The sequence below is a fragment of the Corythoichthys intestinalis genome, chromosome 5 (genome assembly GCF_030265065.1).
Source record: "Corythoichthys intestinalis isolate RoL2023-P3 chromosome 5, ASM3026506v1, whole genome shotgun sequence".
NCBI classification, from domain to species: domain Eukaryota; kingdom Metazoa; phylum Chordata; class Actinopteri; order Syngnathiformes; family Syngnathidae; genus Corythoichthys; species Corythoichthys intestinalis.
The window spans coordinates 35,612,748-35,637,066 of record NC_080399.1 but is presented as its reverse complement, the minus strand read 5'-3'; the positions used below and the strand labels follow the sequence as shown (position 1 = coordinate 35,637,066).

At 40.0% G+C, this 24,319-nt stretch overlaps 1 protein-coding gene across 5 annotated transcripts in view; it reads left to right on the top strand.

The window, feature by feature from the left end:
* Window positions 1-12,767, top strand: part of LOC130916179 (tumor protein p53-inducible protein 11) — an 86,298-nt gene extending 73,531 nt beyond the window's left edge. For all 5 annotated transcript variants that reach the window (XM_057836684.1, XM_057836681.1, XM_057836685.1 and 2 more), the window contains 2 exons: window positions 6,956-7,057; window positions 10,073-12,767. In XM_057836684.1, coding sequence (XP_057692667.1) covers window positions 6,956-7,057; window positions 10,073-10,206 — 236 coding nt within the window. In that variant the 3' untranslated portion in view covers window positions 10,207-12,767. The remainder of the gene's footprint in view (window positions 1-6,955; window positions 7,058-10,072) is intronic.
* Window positions 12,768-24,319: the final 11,552 nt, after the last annotated feature.

Genomic DNA, 24,319 nt, shown 5'->3' with positions numbered 1-24,319 from the left:
ATCGATAGTAAAGTTACCATTCGACAGTAATTAGTAGAGGTGTGCAAAATTTCCGATTCTTAGATTATTCGCGATTCGGCCGTGGAAGATTCGAGAACGATTCACAAACATCCAAATTCCGATGATTGAAATATGCCAAGTAAAGCGGAAGTACAACACACTCAGCGCGCCGCGCGGTCTTCGGGGCGCAACGAGGAAGAACGCAGCGAGAGTAGCTAAACATCATGCTTCTCATTACCCGGCCCCTCGGGTAATGCCAATGCTCAACTCACGGCTCTAGCTCAACTCATGCCACGAGATAAAAAAAAAAACACAACAACATACCTGACTGCTGCCGAAAAGCTGCTACAAAGTACGTCATCCACATAAAGTAATGGTAGATATCATTTATATAGGACTAGATGGACCATTGATTCGGTAGCATGAGCAGCACAACTTCAAAAAGCTAGATGCGGGCGTAGTAAACGGCCGCCATCTTAAAGCAGTACACTTCCCTGCAAGGCTGTTGTAGCGAACCTTCCAAGCAAACCTAATTAACTTTTTATCTAAAATACTCCTAAATCGGTAAAATATTGATTCGAATCTATCTTTAAAATAGTTTTAAAACTTTCACATGTCGAAAGTAGACAAAAAGGAAATTATGGAATAACGGGAGAAATTTTAACAACTTTAACAGTTGATTCACAACATTAATTGAATGTAGTTTAAAGCTGCTGTTACAGAATGGGGACTGGAGTTTTTTATTCACTGTTATTTTTGTATATTTGTTTACTGCTATATGTTAACTTGATACTGAAATAGTAGTTTGGTTTAGCCTGAGAGGATTTTTGAACAGTTTTGGAACTAATGTACAAAACATTTAATTAAAAAAAAAAAAAAAATTTTTAATTTTTAAAAAAAGGAGGGGGGTGCATCAATAATCGTTTTATAATCGAATCGGAGCCTCTGAATCGTAATCGTAATCGAATCGTTAGGTGCCCAAAGATTCCCAGCTCTAGTAATTAGCCATTAAATATTCAATGAACCAATAGTAGAGCTAGAATTTGGCTATCGCGAGTACAAGAATCGGTTTCTAATGCCTAGTTCAATACCTTGCTTAATATGATAATAATTTAGCTTTTACTTCACATGCTGCGCTTGTGTCATTCACCACACAGCGCACTTAGATCGAGACCACACGCATGATATAATATGGACAAGCACTACTCACAGTCGTGGTTGCCTCAACTTCCCATGCATTTTGGCAGAACCGCTACTAGTCGCCGTCATTACCCGATCGTCACGGGCGTGTCATAACAACGCGAGAGCTAACAAAACCACTGTAACGCACGCTCAATAGCGTTTTCTTCAAAGCCCAAAACGAAACTAGTAGTGGCAATGAAGCAAAATGCTAAAACAATGGACAGTGTGATCACTGACGCCAGCGATGTGCAGCGATTGATTTTCAACGCACCCAGGAAAACAAAAGTCGGACTTTGAAGTGATGAAGGCAGCCAGATCTGTTCGCATGGAACAGAGCTTGTGTGAAGTGTGGAGCGGTACAAAGATCGTGAGTTTTAACCCTGAAAAATAACCCACTACAATGGTGGAAAGGGCAGCATATTGTTTCCACAAAACGCAGTCTACTTAAACATGAACATGTGGATTAGTTGATCTTCTTCAAGAAAAATCTGCCCTTTAAAAAAGATATGGACAGTGATGAGGAATAAAAAATGAGGAAGCACAGGCATAAGTGAATGACTTTGCTGTGTATTAGGTTAGAGTAATGATTATTGACCTGTCTAAAATGCCATGTTTTTATTCCCCCAATTATACCAGTCGTAAGGCATAATTTATTATTTATTTATGATAACACTAGCAGGTTTAATTCTTTTTTTTTTCTAGAGCTGCTGCATATAATTAATATTTTTTGTTTGTTCGATGTTTACGTTGAAAGTTTGCACTTAAATTACTTACCTCTTGTGTTAAAAACACCAGGAAATACAGTAATTGAATTACTGCACTTTATTGTTGTCTGTCACTGGAGTTTTATTTTATTTTATTATCATTCCCATCCAACAAAATGAGGTCATATAGTAAGCCTTTTTTTTTTCCATAAGAAAATAAAACATAACATTGGTATGAAATGTTGTTTAATTTTGCTATATTAGAAATGTGGTATTTTTATATGTTTAAAATACTGTACAAACACAACGAATATTTACTATCGTATCGTTTTCACTCTATCGAACCGTATCGTTCTTACACTGTATCGAATCGCATCGAATCGCTCGGCCTTAAAAATGTTTTAATCGAATCGTAACCTGTGTATCTAGATACATATCAAATCGGCTTCATGCCAGAGATTCCCAACCCTAATGGATACCACTGCAGGAGTTTGTTGATTTCCTATTCATAGGCTACAATCTCCTTTGTGTCCTTTGCCAACCTTTACTCTCTACTAGTAAAAAGGGAAGGTGCTTGAAGTTGGGGTAGATTCTTTTTCCACAGTCAGGGTGTTGCATACCTTTGAACACCGTTCATTTCCACTCTGGTAGTTCTCTACGCCAATGTCTTTAGTGCTTTTGAGTCTTGTCTTGATCTTGTGACAGCCTTTTCACTGTGATCAGGCAAAACTTCAAGTTGCCATAAACCAGGGGTGGCCAACCCTGGTCCTCGAGAGCCGCAATCCAACTTGTTTTTTTCCATGTCTCTCTCCTTTAACACACCTGAATCAAATGATCAGCTCATCAGCAAGCTCTACAGTAGCCTGATAACAATCCTGATAATTTGATTCAGGTGTGTTGGAGGAGGGAGACGTGAAAAACAAGCTGGATTGCGGCTCTCGAGGACCAGGGTTGGCCACCCCTGCAATAAACGCTCAACATGAGTGAAGAGGTTGGCTTGAAGTAGATGACCGGAAGTAAAGAAGCACTGTGCAGAAGAAAAGGCTTTATTTAGGTGCCTTGATGGGCCTTGTAGGGTCCATCCCAAGATTGTCTTGAGTGCTGCTGGACCGTCTGGAGGCCCAAGACGAACTGGCTCTATTGGGAGGATGAGGTGTTGATGGTCAGACCCTATCAAAAGCAGTGGCTGTGCTTGGTCTATAGCAGAAAATGGCAGATCTTTAAGGTGGAGATATTTTCTTCTGAGGGTATCTATTTGGTAGGAGTGACTCCTCAGAGCAAGCTTCTTAGCTGTGGTGGCATTTCGTATTTCATAGTTTTTACTTGGGTTGGTAGCAGATGGAAGTCTGAATGATACAGGAACCATGGACAATACAGGCGTCTTGTCGTACTGTTCTCAGATGCAGACCCTTAGAGCTCCCATGAAGGCCTAGGGCAAGGGTGTCAAACCGGTCCTCAAAGGGCCGCAGTGGGTGCTAGATTTCATTCACAGCAAACGAGATGAATACCTTTTCACCAGTCTGGTGTCTTACAAGTGTAAGGAGTTCATTGCAGTTTGGTGTTGCTTGTTTAAGCAGAAACCTCATTGGTTGAACTGCCTGTACTGGATCTGTTGGAACAAAGACCAGGACCCACTGCGGCCCTTTGTGGAATCAGTTTGACACACCTGGCCTAGGGCTAGAAATGCCTCATGCAGTAGAATGGTTCGCTCTGAGCCATTATAAAGCACAGTGTAGGTATCCAGCGCTGTATTTCCATTTTTCAGGATTACTCGGATGACTTTAAGCAGCACTTTGTTGCTATTAGTAGGCTTATCCAAATAGTGTTTCTACAGTGGAGCGCATAACTTCAGTGTTGTCATTGGCGATTGGAATGCTGGTTGTGGGGCTGTGATCTTGAATTGCATTATTTTCATGGAGCACCTGTAAGTGTTTTCCTTTGCACTTTTTGCATCTTGCCTTGAGAGTGCTTTGTGATGACAAATGTTCACACCCGCATTACCAACATCTCTTTTTCTTGAACGAATCCAATTGTCTATGTGATCCTTTGTTAGGATTTAAAAGTTTGTGCACTGGTTAACAAAATGTTGCGTTTTATTACAGTGGCGCGAATAAGTATTTAGTCATGCAGGTTCTCCCACTTGAAAATATTAGAGAGGCCTGTCATTGTCAACATGGGTAAACCTCAACCATGAGAGACAGAATGTGGGGGAAAAAACCCAGAAAATCACATTGTTTGATTTTTAAAGAATTTATTTGCAAATCATGGTGGAAAATAAGTATTTGGTCAATACCAAAAGTTCATCTCAATACTTTGTTATGTAACCTTTGTTGGCAATAACGGAGGCCAAACGTTTTCTGTAACTCTTCACAAGCTTTTCACACACTGTTGCTGGTATTTTGGCCCATTCCTTCATGCAGATTTCCTCGAGAGCAATGATGTTTTGGGGCTGTCGTTGGGCAACAAGGACTTTCAACTCCCTCCACAGATTTTCTATGGGGTTGAGATCTGGAGACTGCCTAGGCCACTCCAGGACCTTGAAATGCTTCTTACGAAGCCACTCTTTTGTTGCCCTGGCTGTGTGTTTGGGATCATTGTCATGCTGAAAGACCCAGCCACGTCTCATCTCTAATGCACTTGCTGATGGAAGGAGATTTTCACTCAAAAAGTTTTTGCTGATTGTTTGGTTGCACCCAAAGACCCTCAGTATTTGTGTGTCGACTTTTTTCCCCTTAAAGCCTCTAGAACAGAAAATTAGCATGCGGAGTTGTGGGTAAGAGTCTAGAGACAATGCAAATACATCAATTTTCTACCTCTTTCAATTCAAGGTCCCTGCTTGATCAAAACAGTCGGTCCTAAATGGTACACTGACATTTAACAGTTAAAAATGAATAAATAAAAAAACATGACAAGCCGAGACCATGCTGCTCAATGTTAAAGATGACAATGTACAGTGGGGAGAACAAGTATTTGATACACTGCCGATTTAGCTGGTTTTCCCACTTGCAAAGCATGTAAAGGTCTGTAATTTGTATCATAAATTCTCTTCAACTGTGAGGGACGGAATCTAATACAAAAAACAACAGAAAATCACGTTGTATGATTTTTAAATAATTGCATTTAATTGCATGAAATAAGTATTTGATACATCACAAAAATCGAACTTAATATTTTGTACAGAAACCTTTGTTTGCTATTACAGATACCAAACATTTCCTGTAGTCCTTGACAAGGTTTGCACACACTGCAGCAGGGATTTTGGCCCACTCCTCCATGCAGATCTCCAGAGCCTTCAAGTTTCGGGCCTGCTACCGGGCAACACGGACTTTCAGCTCCCTCCAAAGATTTTCTATCGGGTTCAGATCTGGTGACTGGCTAGGCCACTCCAGGACCTTAAGATGCTTCTTACGGAGCCACTCTTTAGTTGCCTTGGCTGTGTGCTTTGGGTCGTTGTCACGCTGGAAGACCCAGCCACGACCCATTTTCAGGGCTCTCACTGAAGGAAGGAGGTTGTCAGCCAATATCTGGTGATACATAGCCCCATCCATCCTCCCCTCAATACGGTGCAGTCGTCCTGTACCCATGGCAGAGAAGCAGCCCCAAAAAATGATGTTTCCTCCTCCATGTTTCACAGTTGGGATGGTGTTCTTGGGGTTGTACTCATCCTTCTTTTTCCTCCAAACACGACGAGCCGAGTTTAGACCAAAAAGTTCAATTTTGGTCTCATCCGACCACATGACCTTCTCCCATTGCTCCTCTGGATCATCCAGATGGTCAGTGGCAAACTTCAGACGTGTCTGGACATGCACTGGCTTCAGCAGCGGGACCTTGCGTGTGCTGTAGGGTTTTAATCCATGACGCCGTAATGTGTTTCCGATGGTTTTCTTCGAGACGGTGGTTCCGGCTCTCTTCAGGTCATTGACCAGGTCCTGCCGTGAAGTTCTGGGCTGATCCCTCACCTTCCTCATGATCAGTGATGCCCAACGAGGTGAGCGCTTGCATGGAGCCCCAGAACGAGACAGATTGACCGTCAACTTGAACTTCTTCCATTTTCTAATAATCGCTCCAACAGTTGTTACCTTCTCACCAAGCTGCTTCCTTATTTTCCTGTAGCCCATCCCAGCCTTGTGCTGGTCTATTATTTTATTCCTGATGTCCTTACACAGCTCTTTGGTCTTGGCCATTGTGGAGAGGTTGGAGTTTGTTTGTTTGAGCATGTGAACAGGTGTCTTTTATACAGGTAACAAGTTCAAACAGATGCAGTTACTTCCGGTAATGAGTGGAGAACAGGAGGGGTTCTTAAAAAAGAACTAAGAGCCAAAATATTTACTAGTTGGTAATGTATCATATACTTATTTCATGCAGTTAAATACAAATTTGTTATTTAAAAATCATACAATGTGATTTTCTGGATGTTTGTATTAGATTCCATACCTCACAGTTGAAGAGAACTTATGATACAAATTACAGACCTCTACATGGCTTATAAGTGGGAAAACCAGCCAAATCGGCAGTGTATCAAATACTTGTTCTCCCCACTGTAAATGTCGAACATATGACTGAATTACCTAACATGTGAAATGTCTTTTCTTTTGTATTGAATGTCAAAAGGTATTTGGGGATTATCAAAGGGGGAGGGGAGAATGATTTCTTTCTGACAAGAAACAACAAAGGAGTTGGTTGAAGGACAGGGTCTCATCATTCAAGCAGTTGCTATCTGGCAGGGAGACTATGCGATCCATCAGCTCTATCCAACATTAAAGCTCACCCCCCGTTTGCTTCTACAGCCACACTGGCGTGTCTCTCATGTGGAGTATGGGAGTGACATGCAGGAACAATAATTGGAAGAATGGCAGGGAGCATGAAATGGAACACTAGCTTTTATCAAAATCAATAAGTCAAAACATTTAACTGAATCAACAGACCACTTATATCATTGTGTACACAATGCCATACTTCACAAAAGAGTTTAACTGCTGCAATTACATATATTCTCTATTAATGTGTTTTGTCTGTTTATTCTAATACCCCTTATTCTACCATTTACCCATGATTATCTCTATATGCAGGCTTGGCCCTCATCATTTGGAATGGCCTCTACACAGCAGAGAAGATTGTCATCCAGTGGACTCTGCTGAGTGAAGCTTGCTACTTTGCAGTGCAGTTTCTTGGTATTTAAAACTCCATACATATTTGTGTACTAACAATTCCCGTCGTTTTATTATCAGCAGAAGTAGCTCTTTGAATCTCAGTGCCGTTCTTTAGTGCAGTATCATTCCATTCAGATTCTGCCCTCTAGTGTTCAATGCGTGGAGTCACGCCTACATTTTTTCAGTTAGTGTTTTTTTTTTAAACGTTTAAGCCTCTTATATGGCTTGACCACTGTACTGACAGAGGTAGGTAGAGTAGCCAAACTTTTGACTCAATTAACAGTAGCATTGGTTCAAACTTTAAAACAAATATTACTCATGTAAAAATGATTACTATTTTTTCAAAAAATGCACTCATGTGGCAGTAAAGTATTGAGAAAATAATACTCAATGAGTAACTGCTTACATTTTTTTTTTCTCAGCACATCTATATGAACTGTTATTATACTGTACTGTAAACTACTACATGACCTTTTAAAGCAACACTAGGTAACTTTTTAACCTTTAAAAAATATTTTCATAAAATTTGTGATATGTCAACAGACAACTAGTTGAATGACACCTCTTTTATATCTTGAATAGGTCTGTATCTCTTTCACAGGCCCTAATTAACTTTGAGAAGAGTGCTGACTGCTTTACGGCATACGTCACTTCCCCCTTTCCCCATTCGTTATAAAGACTGAAGTCGATACTAACGCATCTACACGAATTCTGCAAAGGTGGCGGAGCAACAGAGACATAGTTTTGTCTGCAGAAGAAAAAGAAAGGTTGGCTACCAGGATATACAGAAGTAACTTTGGCCCGGCTTTCTTTCCCCCAACTGAACTCGTCAGCACTGACAAGTTAGGGTGGGGTTCGGGGGTTAGCCACACTAAAGCCTGAGTTATTCTTCTGTGTTGCGGTGACGGCGTGGCGACTGCAATTATAGTTCAATACTTCTGAGGCAAGGGAACGCGTTGCTCTGTAAAAACCACTAGAGGGGTGTGGTGTTGTGTTTGTACGGTTTGGGGAGACTCTTGTCGACTTCCTCTAGTTTTCTTCCGGTTACACAGCAAAGCCAACGGAGATGGAACGCTCGAATGTGGATCTTCAGCTCATCAACATTGAACAGCAACTGTTAATCATACTATAATATCAGTAACTAGCGCGGGTCCTTTAAGAGGCGATCAGACTGGGGAGTGGTGACATAGCATGAAGCAAGTGGAAAGAACGGGAGAAAGCGAACGTTAGTGGTCGCATGTTACGGCAGCCCGCCATTCTTATTTGTTTTATTTTATTGTTGCCACAATAAAGTGGGGAAAGCCATCACGGACTCCCCTCGTTCTTCCCTCCATCCGGGGCTATTAGAATACAGATGTTGAGGCACAGGCGACACAGAAGGCTTTTGCGGTCAAAGCCAGCAAGCTGCGTTGTCCTACATTTTGTCCAATTTCTTTGCCGTGTCCTACTTCCCAGACTGCGTTGGAAGCCTCGATGGTAAACCTGTTACAATAAAAGCAGTGAGGCACTCTCAGTCAGTGATGATGTATCAAGTGTGTGAACGGTCTTGTTGAAAATTAAACATCAAAACAACTCTTTTGACACCAAACCTGTGCTTTATTCTTCATGTACTTGAAGTGTGACCTGTAAATAAGTCGCAGACTCACAGCAAACCTACAGTATGTACACAATAAATAATGAAGTGCACCAACCAAAAATACAACATAAAGTGATAAAAAGCTGGCAATGTTTGGCCGACCGGGCTACGGCTTCGGGTGGCCATTCGCTTCCGAGCACACACATACTTGTCTCGGTGGTTCTTCCATTTTTTTTCATGCAATCGCTGACCTTGCTATTTGGCAATCTTTATAATGTCTTGACGAGACTTGCTCTTCGATGATATTTCCGTCGGCCGTTGTCCATTTTTGCGTGTAGCAAAACTATGTTTGAAAATGGCGGTAAATTCACGCTGTACCAGAAACAACAGTCTGAGCGGACCAATCAGAGTCCATTTGTGTCACGTCACCATGTGCTTACTTGACTTGTGCGGAGGGTCGGAAATCGGGTCTGCCACAGAAGCATAACCCAGCCTTAAGCCACAGGGTTGCTAACTGTCATATGCTATTTTTAGCCACAGCTGGATTCATTACCTTATTACTTTTCATCCTTCACACAGCCGCTGGAAAAAGAAATGTTGTTTAATCTATCTACAGGCGACTATCATGAATTTACGACACTATGCGTGTGTGCGCTTGTCCTCGTGGGAGATGCAGTCTTCCTTAAGGCAAAACACTACCGCTTTTGTCCACCGGTGTCCCCAAAACTGAAAAGTTACCAAGTGTTGCTTTAAGGCCAACCCCCACTCACACAAAATTCATCGAATTCAGACTACAAAAATCTACAGAAATTAAACATCACCTGTCCAAAGAGTATGAGTGCTTTCTAGTGGAGAAAACATATTTCCTACCATGAAATAAAAGATCATATCTCTGGTTTTCGGTGGTCTACCAATGCAAAATAAAAACTGGGAGAGTGGTTGAAATTTGTGCTTATGAGTAATGTTGACAGGATTCCCCCCCACCCTCACAAAAAAATTATTTATTTTAAACGGTGCTTTAAAATGCCACATTATTAAATAGGCCGACGTGTCATAGGACTTCCAACTGCTAGCTTGTGTGTGATAATCTGACTGTACTGTTATCTGATAGGTATAATGGAGCCATGCCATTATTGTTGCAACGTCTCATTGGTGAAACTGGTTGAGCCACTGTGGACATCTCTGGCAACAGATAAAGTAAAATCTAATATGTAGACTAGTGAGTAAAAATGTAACGACTCTAGTGTAGCCCAAAGTAGTAGAGCACGCATAGAATTTCTTCACAAATCTATGTAAGTAAAAGTAAAAAGTATTTTGTGGTAAAACTACTCTAACACATGCATTTTTCTCTAAAAATTGCTCAACTAAATGTAACGTGTTACTAGCCACCACTGAGTCGTGATGAGTTTCAATTTCGGTATTTGTCTTCTGATGATCATGTGATTCATTTGTGGTTGCAGTGACATCCATCACCTTAATTGAGATCGGTGTGTTACCAAACACTGCCATACTGCTGCTACTGAGCAGAGTACTCTTCCTAGTGGTCACAATGGCTTACTACTACCACCTGGGTCGCAGGCCAAAGAAGATCTAAGATGACACATAAGCTGCAGTGGGTGGACAACACCGATCAGCACAGATCACAAAACACGTGCTTGGATTTGGTTTGGATGATAATTTGAAATGGAGCGTTATAGTTTTCCAATGCTCCATCCATCGCAGGGACCCATCTTAAATGTTAACCCCCAAATAGTCAACAAATGAGCACATTATAGACTTAATATGGACAAATAAATGCATAGAAGTGAAAGACGTTGACGCAAATTCCTCCCAATTGCTTGTTATTTAAAAAAAAAAAAAAAAAAAGTTATGTGTTTCTTTGTTCGTATTTGTGTTGCCTTGTTCAGGATCAGATGTAGACTGTACAGAGGTCTGTCACTCTTTTGCTATCACAAGAATATTCTCAAATTTACGGTTTGGCTACTGTTATTTTGTAAGAAGCTGCATTTGGACACTTCCTCCTCATCGTACTTGAGGATGAATCATTTGTGCTGGAGTTTGTTGTTCTTTTTATTCACACTGTGTGTGTGCTAACGTGCTTCTGCGTCAACAGTGCTCAGTGGAAATTAGCACAGTGATGAACTGCATTGTAACTGAGTGCAAATCAAGGATGTGTGTTTATTATTAACTCAATGCTGTCAAAGTAAAGAGTAAAATGTATGCAATGTATTTACAACAGTAATGTTGTCAACATGCAAGGCAGGATGAGCATGAAACAGTTGGCCTTTAGTGTTGAGCTGGCAGCACAGAGTGTCCAAAAAACAGCAGTGGTTCCTCATGGAGATGGTAGCACATTTTTTTTAATATACCGTCATATACATAGTCTTGCCTTCACTATTTAAAACAGTCGCCAACACTGCATCTAGGCCCTAAATGGGCGTATACGTAAATAACATTACATGTGCTGGTGTTGTCAAACGGACATGGAACTTGTTCAGTATTAGCTAATGCTAGCATTTCTCAAGTGTAATTTGATACAACTCTTTTATATGGATGTCATGCATGTAATAATTCATAATTGCAGAAAAGGCTGATACAGTGTAGCATCCAATTAACCAAATGACGTGTTCTCATTGGTGAATGTGGAAATCTCTAAATGATTTGGTATGTTTGAGGGTGACAAAAAGATTAGCGTATTTTTCGTACTATAAGTCGCACCTGAGTATAAGTCGCACCAGCCCAAAAATGCACCATGAAGAGGAAAAAAAAAAAACATAAGACGCACCGGAGTATAAGTCGCATTTTGGGGGTACATTTACTTATACAGTAGAGAACAACATGCTGAATAAGTGTACAGTATGTTAATGTTACATGATGCATGAACAATGAAATGCGAATGTGGCCGGTATGTTAACATAACATAGATAATAAGCATTATTCAGATAACTATAGCATAAAGAACATGCTAACAAGCTTACCAAACCATCAGTGTCACTCCAAAACACCAAAATGTGAACATGTGAAATGATATATGAAATGATTGTGGGGTGGCGTGGCTCAATGGTAGAGTATTGTCCCCCAAACCAGAGGTTGTGGGTTCAATTCTTCGCCCTGATGAACTCGCCTAAGTGTCCTTGAGCAAGATACTGAACCCCATGTTGCTCCTGGTGCTGCGTCACCAGTAGGTGGATGGCGAGATAGTGTAAAGCGCTTTGAGCGCCTTGAAAGGTGGAAAAGCGCTATATAAGTATAACACCATTTACCATATAATGTGTTAATAATTTCACACATAAGTCGCTCCAGAGTATAAGTCGCACCCCCAGCCACACTATGGAAAAACAAACTGCAACTTATAGTACGAAAAATACTGTATGTGTGTTGTCATGGTTACTTGGCTCCCATCATTCACTGGCATTATTCCAATTTAGTCGACGTTTCCCTACCTTTGGCTCGGGCAAGGGAAATTTCTAAAATATTGCCAACTGAAAACAAAACTTAAATTGGTTCATACACATACACTGCCTCCTCCAGGTGGTCCCGCAGTCCCACCCCAGATGGGAGTAGTCCTGAGGTCAGAGTGATTGCGGGTTTGCATTTGCACATCCAGTATTGAGCACGCATGTGCTTTTGCTTGAGTCTGAACTCCAACTAGGAAATACTGCACGTGGGTAAGGTCCCTTGAACTGTTTTAGAGTAATAATTATCTTTTACCAGGGTTTAATTAGATACTGTTCTCTCCAGTGACAGTGTATTACTCTCTTCTTACTAGCCTACTGATTAAGGGGTTTGAGGGGGGGTCCATTTCCATCTCAAATTATCATACTTGACATTTTCAAAGGTTTGAAGTGTGTTTTTAGCACTGATGGACTTTTATGGGCATGGAGAAACCAGCCGACAAAAAAAGTCGTTTTATTCTCACAGTCCTCGGACTTTCCTCTTTTAAAAAAATATAAAATTGGCTGTTCATTTTTGTTGGGTTAAAGATCGAGTGCAGTTGTTTCACTGTGATACATTTCTAAATTAGATATTTCTGTTCTGAATAGCATACCGGGTCAATGTTTCAACTAGTAGCATTTTTTTCTGTATAGACTGTGGATCTTGCACCTCAAATAATTTGTTTGAAATAAAGTACCTTTGTTAATTTTAAAGACTTCTAAATTTATTATGATGGTTGCTTCTTTGTACACCAGAACCGCACTTTGAATTTAACATATTGGACTTTTAAGTGCGTATGACACCAAAAAGCATGTTTATTTCCTATTTCACGTGGTGTTTTATGCTCCTGAAGGAAATGGACCACTTGGATGTGTGTGGAAGCGATCGTTTTATACATTCAATTTTTGAATCCCGCGCCATGAAAATGAGCCATATGCGTGTTGACCATTTGGCAGCTACACGCTCCTCCGACGTCGGCGGGTTTGTCCGGCGGTCATTGTCCAGCTGCTTCCCCGCAAACGAGCTATCTGCCCTCAGCAGGGCAACGACGAGCTCTAACTTGCTCACCGCCGGGCGGGTTGCCGATTGGCGAAGACAATCGACAACCCCGCCATTGTCTGAAATGATCCGGGCTAGTTGTGTGATTTTCCGCTTCGAAGGCTTTGAAACATCATTCGGTTCGGGTTAGCATGTCAGCTAGCTGTCACGTTTGCTCTTGGTTTGTTTACATTCTCCGAAGCTGGGGAAGGGGAATGACAAAAGGCCAACTTCGGCGGTATAAAATATCGTTCAGGAGGTGCGACAGTAAAGATGAAGTCGACAGTTTTGACCATTATGGAGTAATTTTACCATGTCATACTGAATAAATGCATTTTTATTATTTCATATTCTATTTAGCACAAGACTTATTTGTCATGACCATACCATTTATTTCGCTATTTGGGAAAAATACTTGGATAAAAAGAATATCCTGTAAAATTATTGGAGTAGAGAGACTAAAACAATGACATTTTTCGACTTCATTTTTTCCTCGTTCTGAATAATTCCCCCTCAATGGGCTGAAAAGTAAAACAGATGAGACCATTCTCCTGCCGCCGTCATCCACCTGATGGGGATGCTAGAGCTCTATAATGGTCGGCGTGGCTAACATACCCGTCAAGTTGTACGGTTTCGGCGTAATTTGTACAAGTGAGCACTGATTTTTAAGTGTACGCCGTGCGTTCCAAATCTGTACGTTTTTCGTGCATTACATTTTTTTTCTCTTCGGATTTTTTCACCATTTCGGCAACGGGACAATATGCGTTACTATGCGTTACTACGTTGGTTGAATGACGCAAGAAAAGTCAGACACGGAGAGAGAAGAGTGTTTGTTGTGACGCTGTAGCAAATGCGATGCTAGGTTAGATGGCTCCGATATTTCCTGACTGTAGCCGACAGCCTACAATCTACGCCTAGATATCACATGCATATAGAACTACATGCAAAATGACAGACTCAGCGGCGTTGGTAAACAGCCGCCATTTTAAAGCAGTAGACTTCTCAGAAAGGCTCTGTTGTAGTGAACCTTCCTGGCGAACTTAAGTAACTTTTTATCTAAAATACTCCTAAATTGGCAAAATCTTGACTTGAATCTATCTTTAAATGATGAAACAATTTTAAAACTTTCACGTTTCGAAAGTAGACAGAAGGGAACTAATGCAAAAACAGGAGCAATTTTAACAGTTGATTCACAACATTAAATGACTTCCAAACATAGCAAAGGTTTTTTTTTTTTTTTTTTTTTCTTAATGAAAGAAAAACATGAAAAATAACACTAGTTCCTTTGCCAAGTAACTAATTACTCTCAGGTAACTGAGTTACTAACTCGATTACTTTTGGGGAGAAGTACTTTGTAACTAATTTTTAAAAGTAAGATTAACAACACTGGTCATAAAGATAAAGTCTCCAGAATGAAAAGTGACGAAAGCGGAGATTTTATTCTGCTAATTTGTTGCTGAACACAATTTGCCTTCAGCTGTTGCTGATCACTTTTCAGAATTGGCAAAAGAAACGTTCCCCGACTCAAAGATTGCATTGGTAAGTTAATTTTATCAATTGACCTTTTTAATTTATAATTGGACACACTAACGAACTACCTTCAAGTCAAACTGACTTGTGAGCTGAAGTGCCATTAAGTGCAGCCATCAAGACATGATAGAAATTGCCAAAAGTGCTACATACAATTATAACAAAAGTCATTGTTAAATTTTAGTTATCATGATGTAGCTGAAGATATTGTTCTTTCATTACACCAGGTTATATGTTACAATATTACCGATAAATTCATACTATTTTAAAAATTGAGTTCATATTGCACGCTATATCCAACGTTGTAAGATTAGTCACCAATTTGTAACGGCATACGTCACTATTTGTGAGATTGCCAACGGCCTCGGGTTGACAGGTATGGGCTAAACGGCAGATTAAAATAATTTCTCGTCATCTCCGCTTTGCCAAATTGTTGTAAATAGTCGAAAAGTCTCAAAATATGATTCTAACTCACATAATAATGCTATTTACGACTTTTCTCCCGTTGTACGCATTTTATTTTTTAATATTTTTTTCAGATCCGCCACACGCACATAGACATACGTTGTGTGGCAATCACCACACGCATTTCCCACGAGCTTCCGCCTTAGGACACACCCCCACTGACGGCCTATCAGACAAAGAGTGCAAATTGTATCCATTTTTTTGCATAATAATGAGAATCAGAAATTTTCAGAAGGACAAAAAAAGGACCAAATAAAATGGACTAAAAACTGACATTCGGGGCACTTTCAACGCAAATTAGCGTGCCAACCTGTCAAAGTGGCATCCAATGTTATGGGGAAAAAAATGTAGAAATCAAGTGCGTCCAATCAAATTCAGTGTTTGGGGGATATAACTAGTGTGTATTTTTTTTTTCATTTTTTATTCTTTAATAGATAATTATACATCATTATTATATAATTGGTAGTATCGTAGTATGTAATTGTGTTTGTGACCAAGTGTCCACGTATGTGGACATCACATTTTGGGTTATGTAGACCACACTTGTAAACCAAATGTTAATAATGTGACCCAAAATGTGCCGGGTTAGTTTTTTTTTTTTTTTTTTTTTAACAGTTATTTTCCTTATAGACAAGTTTCCTGAGCGAAATATGGGCACCGCCATCTTGGAAAATGTCTGCCTCGCACTTCCGGTCCGGTTGACGTTAGCAGTGTATTGACTACTATAAAACTACGAAATCAAGCCAGAGCAACCCATGGAATCTTCAAAAATCGATTCAGCACGACCTAGATGACACGTAGATGAAATTGGGTGATAGTTTGTATCACTTCGTTGATCATTCGTGGACAAAATAACCTGCCAGCCTGTGATGACGTAAGGTATAGATTGATACTACGGCCACTAGAGTGACCAAAATGTGGTGAAATTACAAATTATATTACATTTGCTGAATGCAGAAGGGCTGACACGAATTTTTTTGTCACAAGGAAATGCTACAAGGTTATGTACATATGATATAAACACAAATAGTATGTCATTCTTTTTTTTATTGCAGGCATTGATCGCAGTAAAACATTTGGACACGATTCCATTTCTGGTTTTATTTAAAACGATTGGTGCATGTGCAAAACAGGTCAATAAATCACATTCATAAAATTATTGCAAAAATAGCATATGAGAATGTGATATCAGACCGCATAGCTCCGGAGCCTCGTCAGCTTCTACCCAACATCATTGAGGCCCTCGGCAGCATTCAGATGGGCTTTTCTCCCGTCCTTGGTAATTCCAGCTCCAATAGCATGTATAGACCCCGTTCACGTGACGTCACAACACCGCCTCCCTGACTGGTGCCGCCATATTGTCCGTCAGCTCATCGTGTTTACATATTACCGCTACGTACATTCCTTCTATTACTGCGTGTTTTTCTGCTTGTCTAAGGAATCACCGCCTAGTAAACATTCATTCATCAAAATGGTGAAGGCATGTGTGGCGGTTGGTTGCAGTAACAGAGAAGATCAAAGGTCATTTCAGTAGTTACTGTGTGCCCATTGTTAAAAGTGTAAATCTCTAAAGCAGCACGGTTTGTTTATCTCGGTCCATGATGCGTTTGTGTCGACAGCCGTCAGACAGCGGCGAAAACATCAATAGTCGTGATGCCAATACGATCGCAGACGTCATCAGACGGAGACTACGAAGCTCGTCGCCACGGTCGCGCAGCAAGAAGGTGAGCGCAACAACAGGTGTTGTGCCGGAAAATAGCCGACCCGCGTGAAATGTCCCCCCTGTCGGCAGCGCTCACACGGAAACGACTTTCTTGTACTGTGAATATGTATTATTTTACTCTGCTTGAACTAATAATTGTCATACCTGTGTGATTGTCATTGGGAAAACCTGTAGATTAATACATTTCTGTTCAAAGATGGTTATGTGGCCCAGTCCATTTGTTACTAAAATACATAGTGCTAATATTTTGTGTAATTAATTTATTTAAAACTGATTTTACAGTCGTAAATCCATTACTGTAAAGCGTCCATGAAAACATTTGATGTTTTCACTTCAATAAAGTGTTATAAGAAAGCGCTCCCGTCAGGGAGGATATTTCCCGCGGGGCGGCTATTTTTTAGCACACACCGGCCCGTTGTCAAACCGCCGATCAAGTTTCATTTTACAATTGTGACATCGGTGACGCTCAGCTGCCCAAATCTCAGTTTATATTCGGGCCGGTGCCGATTTTGGGTACCAGACGCCTCATTGTGACAAACTGGAGTATGACTGGAAATTTTGTGGTCTCAGGACGAGCACTGACGCACAAGACTGGACCGGACGGGAGCAAACATCGATTAGGGCATCAAATAAGGATCTGGCGACTGGATTGACTGAAGCTTTTCCAAATAACAGCTTTTATGCAACTAATCCAATGAGTTTACAGTGTCTGAAAGCACCGGGGCTTCCATAATTTGCAAGTGAATCCACCTTTAGAAACAACGATCATTGACAATACGGACACACAATGACGGACAATATGGCGGCACAATACAGCGATCACGTGATTGTGTGATGTTGGTGATTGGGGTCTATTAAAGATGCTGCCGTTAACAAGTTCGTAGTTGGATCACAGCGATCTCAGCGAACCACCGTCTGTCCCAACCCAAACCCTGCCCTCACTATGGGGAGAGATTTATCATACTTGACACCTGTTTATCTGTTGCCCGGTGTAATGCCAATGTCACACCCCCGTACCGGTGCCCTATATTCGGCTTGGACTCAAGGAGACTCCGATGGCTGGATGGAGCCCTGGTGGCCATTATTCTTGCTTCATACTTTTATGCCATTGGCGTAATCAGCTGCCACTCAAACACACCGGAACTAGCGTTGAAGTTGAATCTTTGTGTCAAAATGATTCAATCGAAAAAAAAGTGCCTTCAAAACTTTTCCCGCTTCAAAAAAAAAAAAAAAAAGGTTATTCAAAACTTTTTCCACTTTGAAAAAAATGATTTTTTTTCTTTGATTAAAAATAGTTTTTTGATTAAAGCAACTTTTATTGCGATTGATTTTGACACAAATGTCCTACCCCTAATATGGCTCAAACACAAAAAGGATAGCTTCAATCAAAGAAAACAGTTTGAATGAAAAATAAAGTGTTCAATTGTGAATTTCTGAGTCTCAAATTTTTTTTCACATTCAAACCTTTTTTTCTACGATTTAATTTTTAAAAATTTTTTGATTGAAGTGATTTTTCTTTTGAAAATATATATTTTTTTGTTTGAAGCAACTTAATTTTTGATTGAATAATAAAGACACAAATGTCCTAGCCAAAATGTGGTCCAAACGCAAAATTGCATGACTTCAATCAAAAATGGCGTTTCAATAAAAAAAAACACTTGACTTAAATAAAAAAATTTAAAAAAAATTCAAACAAAGAAAAAGTTTTCAAATATATTTTTTTGAGTTTCAAATTTATTTTTGCAATCACACACATTTTTTTGATTGAAGTGACGTTTTCTTCGATTGAAAATATATATTTTGATTGAAGCAACTTTTTTTTGATTGAATAATAAAGACACAAATCTACCTCCATATAGACCCTACCCACCGACGTCACAAAATCATGTGATCGCTGTATTGTTCCGCCCCCTTGTCCGTCATTTTGTGTCTGTATTATCAATGGTCTCAATTGATCGAGCAATTTATAATGCATTTCATGGAAGACCCGGTGCTTTCGGATGCCGTAAACTCACTGGATGCGTTGCATAAAAGGCGTTATGTGGAAAAGCTTCAGTTTATCCATTCGCCAGATCCATATTTGATGCCTAAATCGATGTTTTTCGACCCGCGGTCTACGCAGTCTTTGCTTGACATCTGCTAGCTACCCTGATATTTACAACTATCTTGTCCACACAAAATCAGCCTATTCTCACGAAAGTTTGAAAAACTTTAAGAGCTTGGAGGCTTATAAATACTTCGTTGCTGGTTGGGTGAAACAGGTCCTCGTCCACGAAAATTCGGCAGGAATCTATCTTGTGCTTGGAAAGGTGAGTTACGAAATTTTCAATTCAAAATCTTTTGTTCTTGCTAACATCCACTGTCAAGTCTAATATATTTCATGTCATTTGTCAATGGAGCTAGGGCTTTCAATGTTTATATGGTTTAGCGATAGCACTCTCACTACATACATACAGTGCTGCTCGAAAGTTTGTGAACCCCACAGCGATGGTCAGATTTTTTGTAAAAAAAAAACTAAAATAACCTTATTAAATGTTAAGTTATACCCAAATCCACAATACTGACATTCCAAATAATGGACTGAAACAAAAGAAATAGTTATATTGTCATTCTTTATTTAACAAAAGTGGTTGATTTAAGAAAAACTCAGATATCATGTGTGCAAAAGTATGTGAACCCCTTCAGTTAATAGGATATTGCGCCTCCTTTTGCAGAGATTACCTCAACCAAACGGTTTCTGTAGTGACTAATCAGCCTCTCACATCTACTTTGGGGGATTTTTGCCCATTCTTCCTTGCAGAACGCAGTTAGTTGAGGGAGGTTTGATGGGCGTCTGGCATGAACTGCTCGCTTCAGGTCCCGCCACAGCATTTCAATGGGATATTTAGGTCAGGACTTTGACTGGGCCAGTCCAGAACACGAATCTTCTTCTTTTTCAGCCATTCCTTGGTTGTATTGCTGGAATGCTTTGGATCATTATCATGTTGCATGATCCACCTTCTGCCAAGCTTTAACTTCAAAACAGATGGCATCAGGTTATGTTCTAGGATTTGACAATATTCCTCAGAATTCATGATTCCCTGGACTATGTGGAGTTGTCCAGGTCCTGAGGATGAAAAGCAAGCCCAGATCTTGACATTCCCACCTCCATGCTTCACTGTTGGGAGAAGGTTCTTTTGGTGGTATGCAGTGTTGACTTTTCGCCAGACATGGCGGTTTTGGTTGTGACCAAACAGTTCAATTTTGCACCTACATCAGTTGATGAAAACTCTTTTTAATTTAGTCTCGACAACACAACTGTTAAAAAAACAAAAAAAAACTACTGAATTGATTGATTAGGAAATCAGGTTGAAATAATAGAAAATTCCAAAATGTTGAGGGGGTTCACAAACTTTTGAGCAGCACTGTACGTGTATGTTGTCGGCGATTAGCCTAGCAATGATCTTCATTGTGGTTGTCAGCCCAAAACCCTCTAAATATATATTAAATGCATCTTACCAGATATAAAATGACTACTACATAATATATATAATCGTTTGGAGCCCAGTTTTCTCGTCGAATTGCAGCAGCCCATCTCACTCTCTCCTCTCCGGGTCTCTCGGAATCCGGTAGAACTTCAAGTCTCTCCGTCTATCTTCTCTGTTATTGCAACCGACCGCCACACACGCCTTCACCATTTTGATTATTAATGTTAATGAGCAGAAAAACACGCCGTAAATAGGAGGAACGTACGAAGCCGTAACAGGTAAACATGATGTGTTGACGGACAATTGGGCGGCACCAGTCAGGAGGGCGGAGTTGTGACGTCACGTGGGTAGGGTCTATAGACCCTACTCACGTGACGTCACAACCACGCCTCCGCGCCATGTTGTCCGTCTACTCGTCGTGTCGACGCATTACCGCTACGTAAATTCCTCCTATTATGGCGTGTTTTTCTGCTCGTTAACATTAATAATCAAAATGGTGAAGGAGTGTGTGGCGGTTGGTTGCAATAACAGAGAAGATAGACGGAGAGACTAGAAGTTCTACCGTATTCCGAGAGACCCGGAGAGGACAGCGAGATGGACTGCTGCAATTCGACGAGAAAACTGGGCACAAAACGATATCCATAGACTATGTAGTAGTCATTTTATATCTGGTAAGATGCATTTAATATATATTTAGAGGGTTTTGGGCTGACAACTACAATTAAGATCATTGCGAGGCTAATCGCTGACAACATACAGTTTCAAATTCAAGATGCTTATTTCTTCCACCATCATTACATTTTGAATAATATTTAGCTGGTACCAAGTGAAAAAAGCTGGCCTCGTCTACGGATCATCAGTTAAACAGGTGTGTCCAAACCTTTTGCAAAGGGGGCCAGATTTGGTGTGGTAAAAATGCGGGGGGCTACCTTGGCTGATTTACATAGAACAATATATTTAAACAAATTTTAGCAAGCCCTTCTGTGTGTCAAATTTGCTTTATTATTTTTTTAAATTCATAATTTCAACAGTCTCGTCTTTGTGGCGTTCTCTTTCGACACTCGGTCTCTTGCGAAATACTGCTGCTGTGAAATTAAACTAGCTTCAAGTTGCTATAATTTCATGCTGCGTATCTTCCCTGTTATGTTGTCGTACATGTCAGCGTGTCTTGTTCGGTAATATCATTATCGCGTCACATCGAACTTTTTGAAAACAGCGACTGTCTCTTTGCAAATGAGGCAGACACAGTTGTTGTGCGTTTTATTGAAGAAATAGTCCAATATCCACCTATCCTTGAAGCGTCGGCCATCGCAGTCAACTTTTTTTTTTTTTTTTTTTTTTGATTGTCGCCATTTTAGAAATCACACAGGGTAATGTTGCTTGGAGTGCTGCTCTTAATGTTTTTCAAAGTTTCGTGAGAATAGGCCGAGTTTCTGTGGAAAAGATAGTTGTAGATATCAGGGTAGCAGATGTCAGGCAGAGACGGCGAAGACAGAGGGTCGAAAAATATCGATTTAGGCATCAAATATGGATCTGGCGAATGGATAGACTGAAGCTTTTCCACATAACGCCTTTTATGCAATGTATCCAATGAGTTTACAGTGTCTGAAAGCACCGGGGCTTCCATGAATTGCACTATAAATTGCACGACAAATTGAAACCATTGAGAATACGGATAAACAAAGACTGACAATATGGCGGCCGGATACAGCGACACGTCATTCTGTGACGTTGGTGAGTAGGGTCTAAAGGTGTCAGTATGTGATCTCTGTTGACGGGTACTTTTTGACCTTTTTATGCGCTCAATACTGCCACCTATCGGGTGGAAGTTGAGGTGTTTTGATACACGTGAAAATAGTCGGCTTGTTGTGTGAGACACAATCTTGGTCAGGCATCGAGTGACGTTTGTCTCAAAACTAATTGCGCGTGTTCGCTGTTAAAAAACACAGCTCCAACAATTCACAAGCAAAATTGAATGCTTAAAAAATGTCAAGTCATGATAATTGCACGCACATCATTAAAAAACACGTGAAATTTGCGGAACTATTTATGGATTTGAAAAATACCTGTGGAAAACGCGGACGTATTTGTGGATCTGAAAAACATGTGAAAATGACTAATGTATTTGTGAGAATCGCGGATGTATTTGTGAATTTGAAAAACACGTGTGTATCGCGAATGCGCTTGTGTGTGAAAATTTGACCCTTTCTTGTTATGTTTGTCTAAAAAATAAATGTATGCGGCCGCCGATTCACAAGTACAATTCGAATGTTTGCAAACAACAATTCATTATAAGTGCACGCACAACATAAAAAAACACATAAAACTCACGGATATATTTGTGGATTACAAAACCATGGGAAACTCACGAATATATTTGCGGATCTCGAAAATACATGTGAAAATCTTGGATATATTTGTGCATCTACAAAAAATACAGTATGTGTGAATCGCGGATGTATTTGTGAGAATATTATTAAGACAAATCTCTCTCGGCCGCTTCCGGGAGTCGAGCTGTCCATCATCAAAGTGGAACGCACGTAGTTCGATATGTCCATCAACGTACAAGTCGTCTTCCCTTGTCTAACAGAGTTTTCCAGCTGTAAACAAACGAATAAAAACTTGTAACACTTGGATTTATGCGGTGCATTCCAACACGATTAGCAACAGGCGGCTAGCAGTAGTAGCAGAAGCTAGTTGTAGTAAAAAATGATTAAACTTCGTAATTAGTCATCATCGTAATATCATTAGCAAAGGCAACAAGTTGTTTCATGTGCCAGATTTTAGGTTTCGTATTTTTGGAGCACATACCTTCCATAACAGCGGCGGCATTGAAAATAAATAAATAAATTATGAAATAAATAAATAAAAGTTTAAATAAAAAAAGAAAAAATGAAATAAATAGAAGTTGAAATAAATGAATAAAAATTGAAATAAATGAAAATCGAAATAAATTTGAAAATAAACATAATTGAAATAAATAAAAATTGAAATATAAATGGAAATAAATATAAATTAAAATAAATATAAATTAAAATAAATGAATATAAATTGAAATAAATAAAAATTGAAATTAATATCGAAATAAATTAATATTGAAATAGAAGCATTTTAATGACACTTTTAATTATTTATTTAATTGTGTATTTATTTATTTAATTTTTGCACTCCTGGTCCTCCATACAGGAGGGCCCAGGGTGAGATGCGTGTTCAGGCTGCAGTTTGGACGTCTCCCTCCCTCCGTCCCTCCCTCCGGTATTACGAGTACGAGCACCCATGGTTTGGAAAACGACATGGTACGGAGCATTGAGGCCTTGGCTTGGTTCTACATCGTGTATAAAGACCTTCCAGCTTCGACTCCACCGCCATTGACTTCAATGGTAAACAGTCGGAAACGGAAGTTGTAGGCCTACATTAGAAAGTAAAGCGGAAGTGCCTCGGAAACTTGTCTATAAAGGGTTAATAAGTCAGTCCCACGGGGGGAGGAGAAGAGGTGTTCACAGGACTGAACTAGTGACGGGATCTGTCGTTCACTTGAGTAAACGAATCCATTCCGGTTCGTTCAGTAAAACGATTCGTTCAAACGAATCGTTCAACGAATCGTTCGCCCCCCTCATCACCTCCGTGAAGTTGGCCCCCCATCAGACGCAAATTTATATAAAAATTATGTCAATCGTTTGTGCTATGATTGTGCTGGTTTGTGCTGCAAAAAGTTTCGTTTGTGCCATCATCGTTTTGCAGTTATTAAACATTGTTTTTTAGGTCATCCAGAGTTCACCCAGCCCCCCATCTGTGGCGGAATGGAACCCCGGTGGTGTCATTTGATTCTGCCTCGTTAGTGCTGGATTGTGCTGAAAAAAGTTTTGTTTGAACTGCTACGGTTTTCGAGATATTCATAAAAATGTATAGTGATGACGTCACGCGCAGCCCCCCATCAGACGCAAATTTATATAAAAATTATGTCAATCGTTTGTGCTATGATTGTGCTGGTTTGTGCTGCAAAAAGTTTCGTTTGTGCCATCATCGTTTTGCAGTTATTAAACATTGTT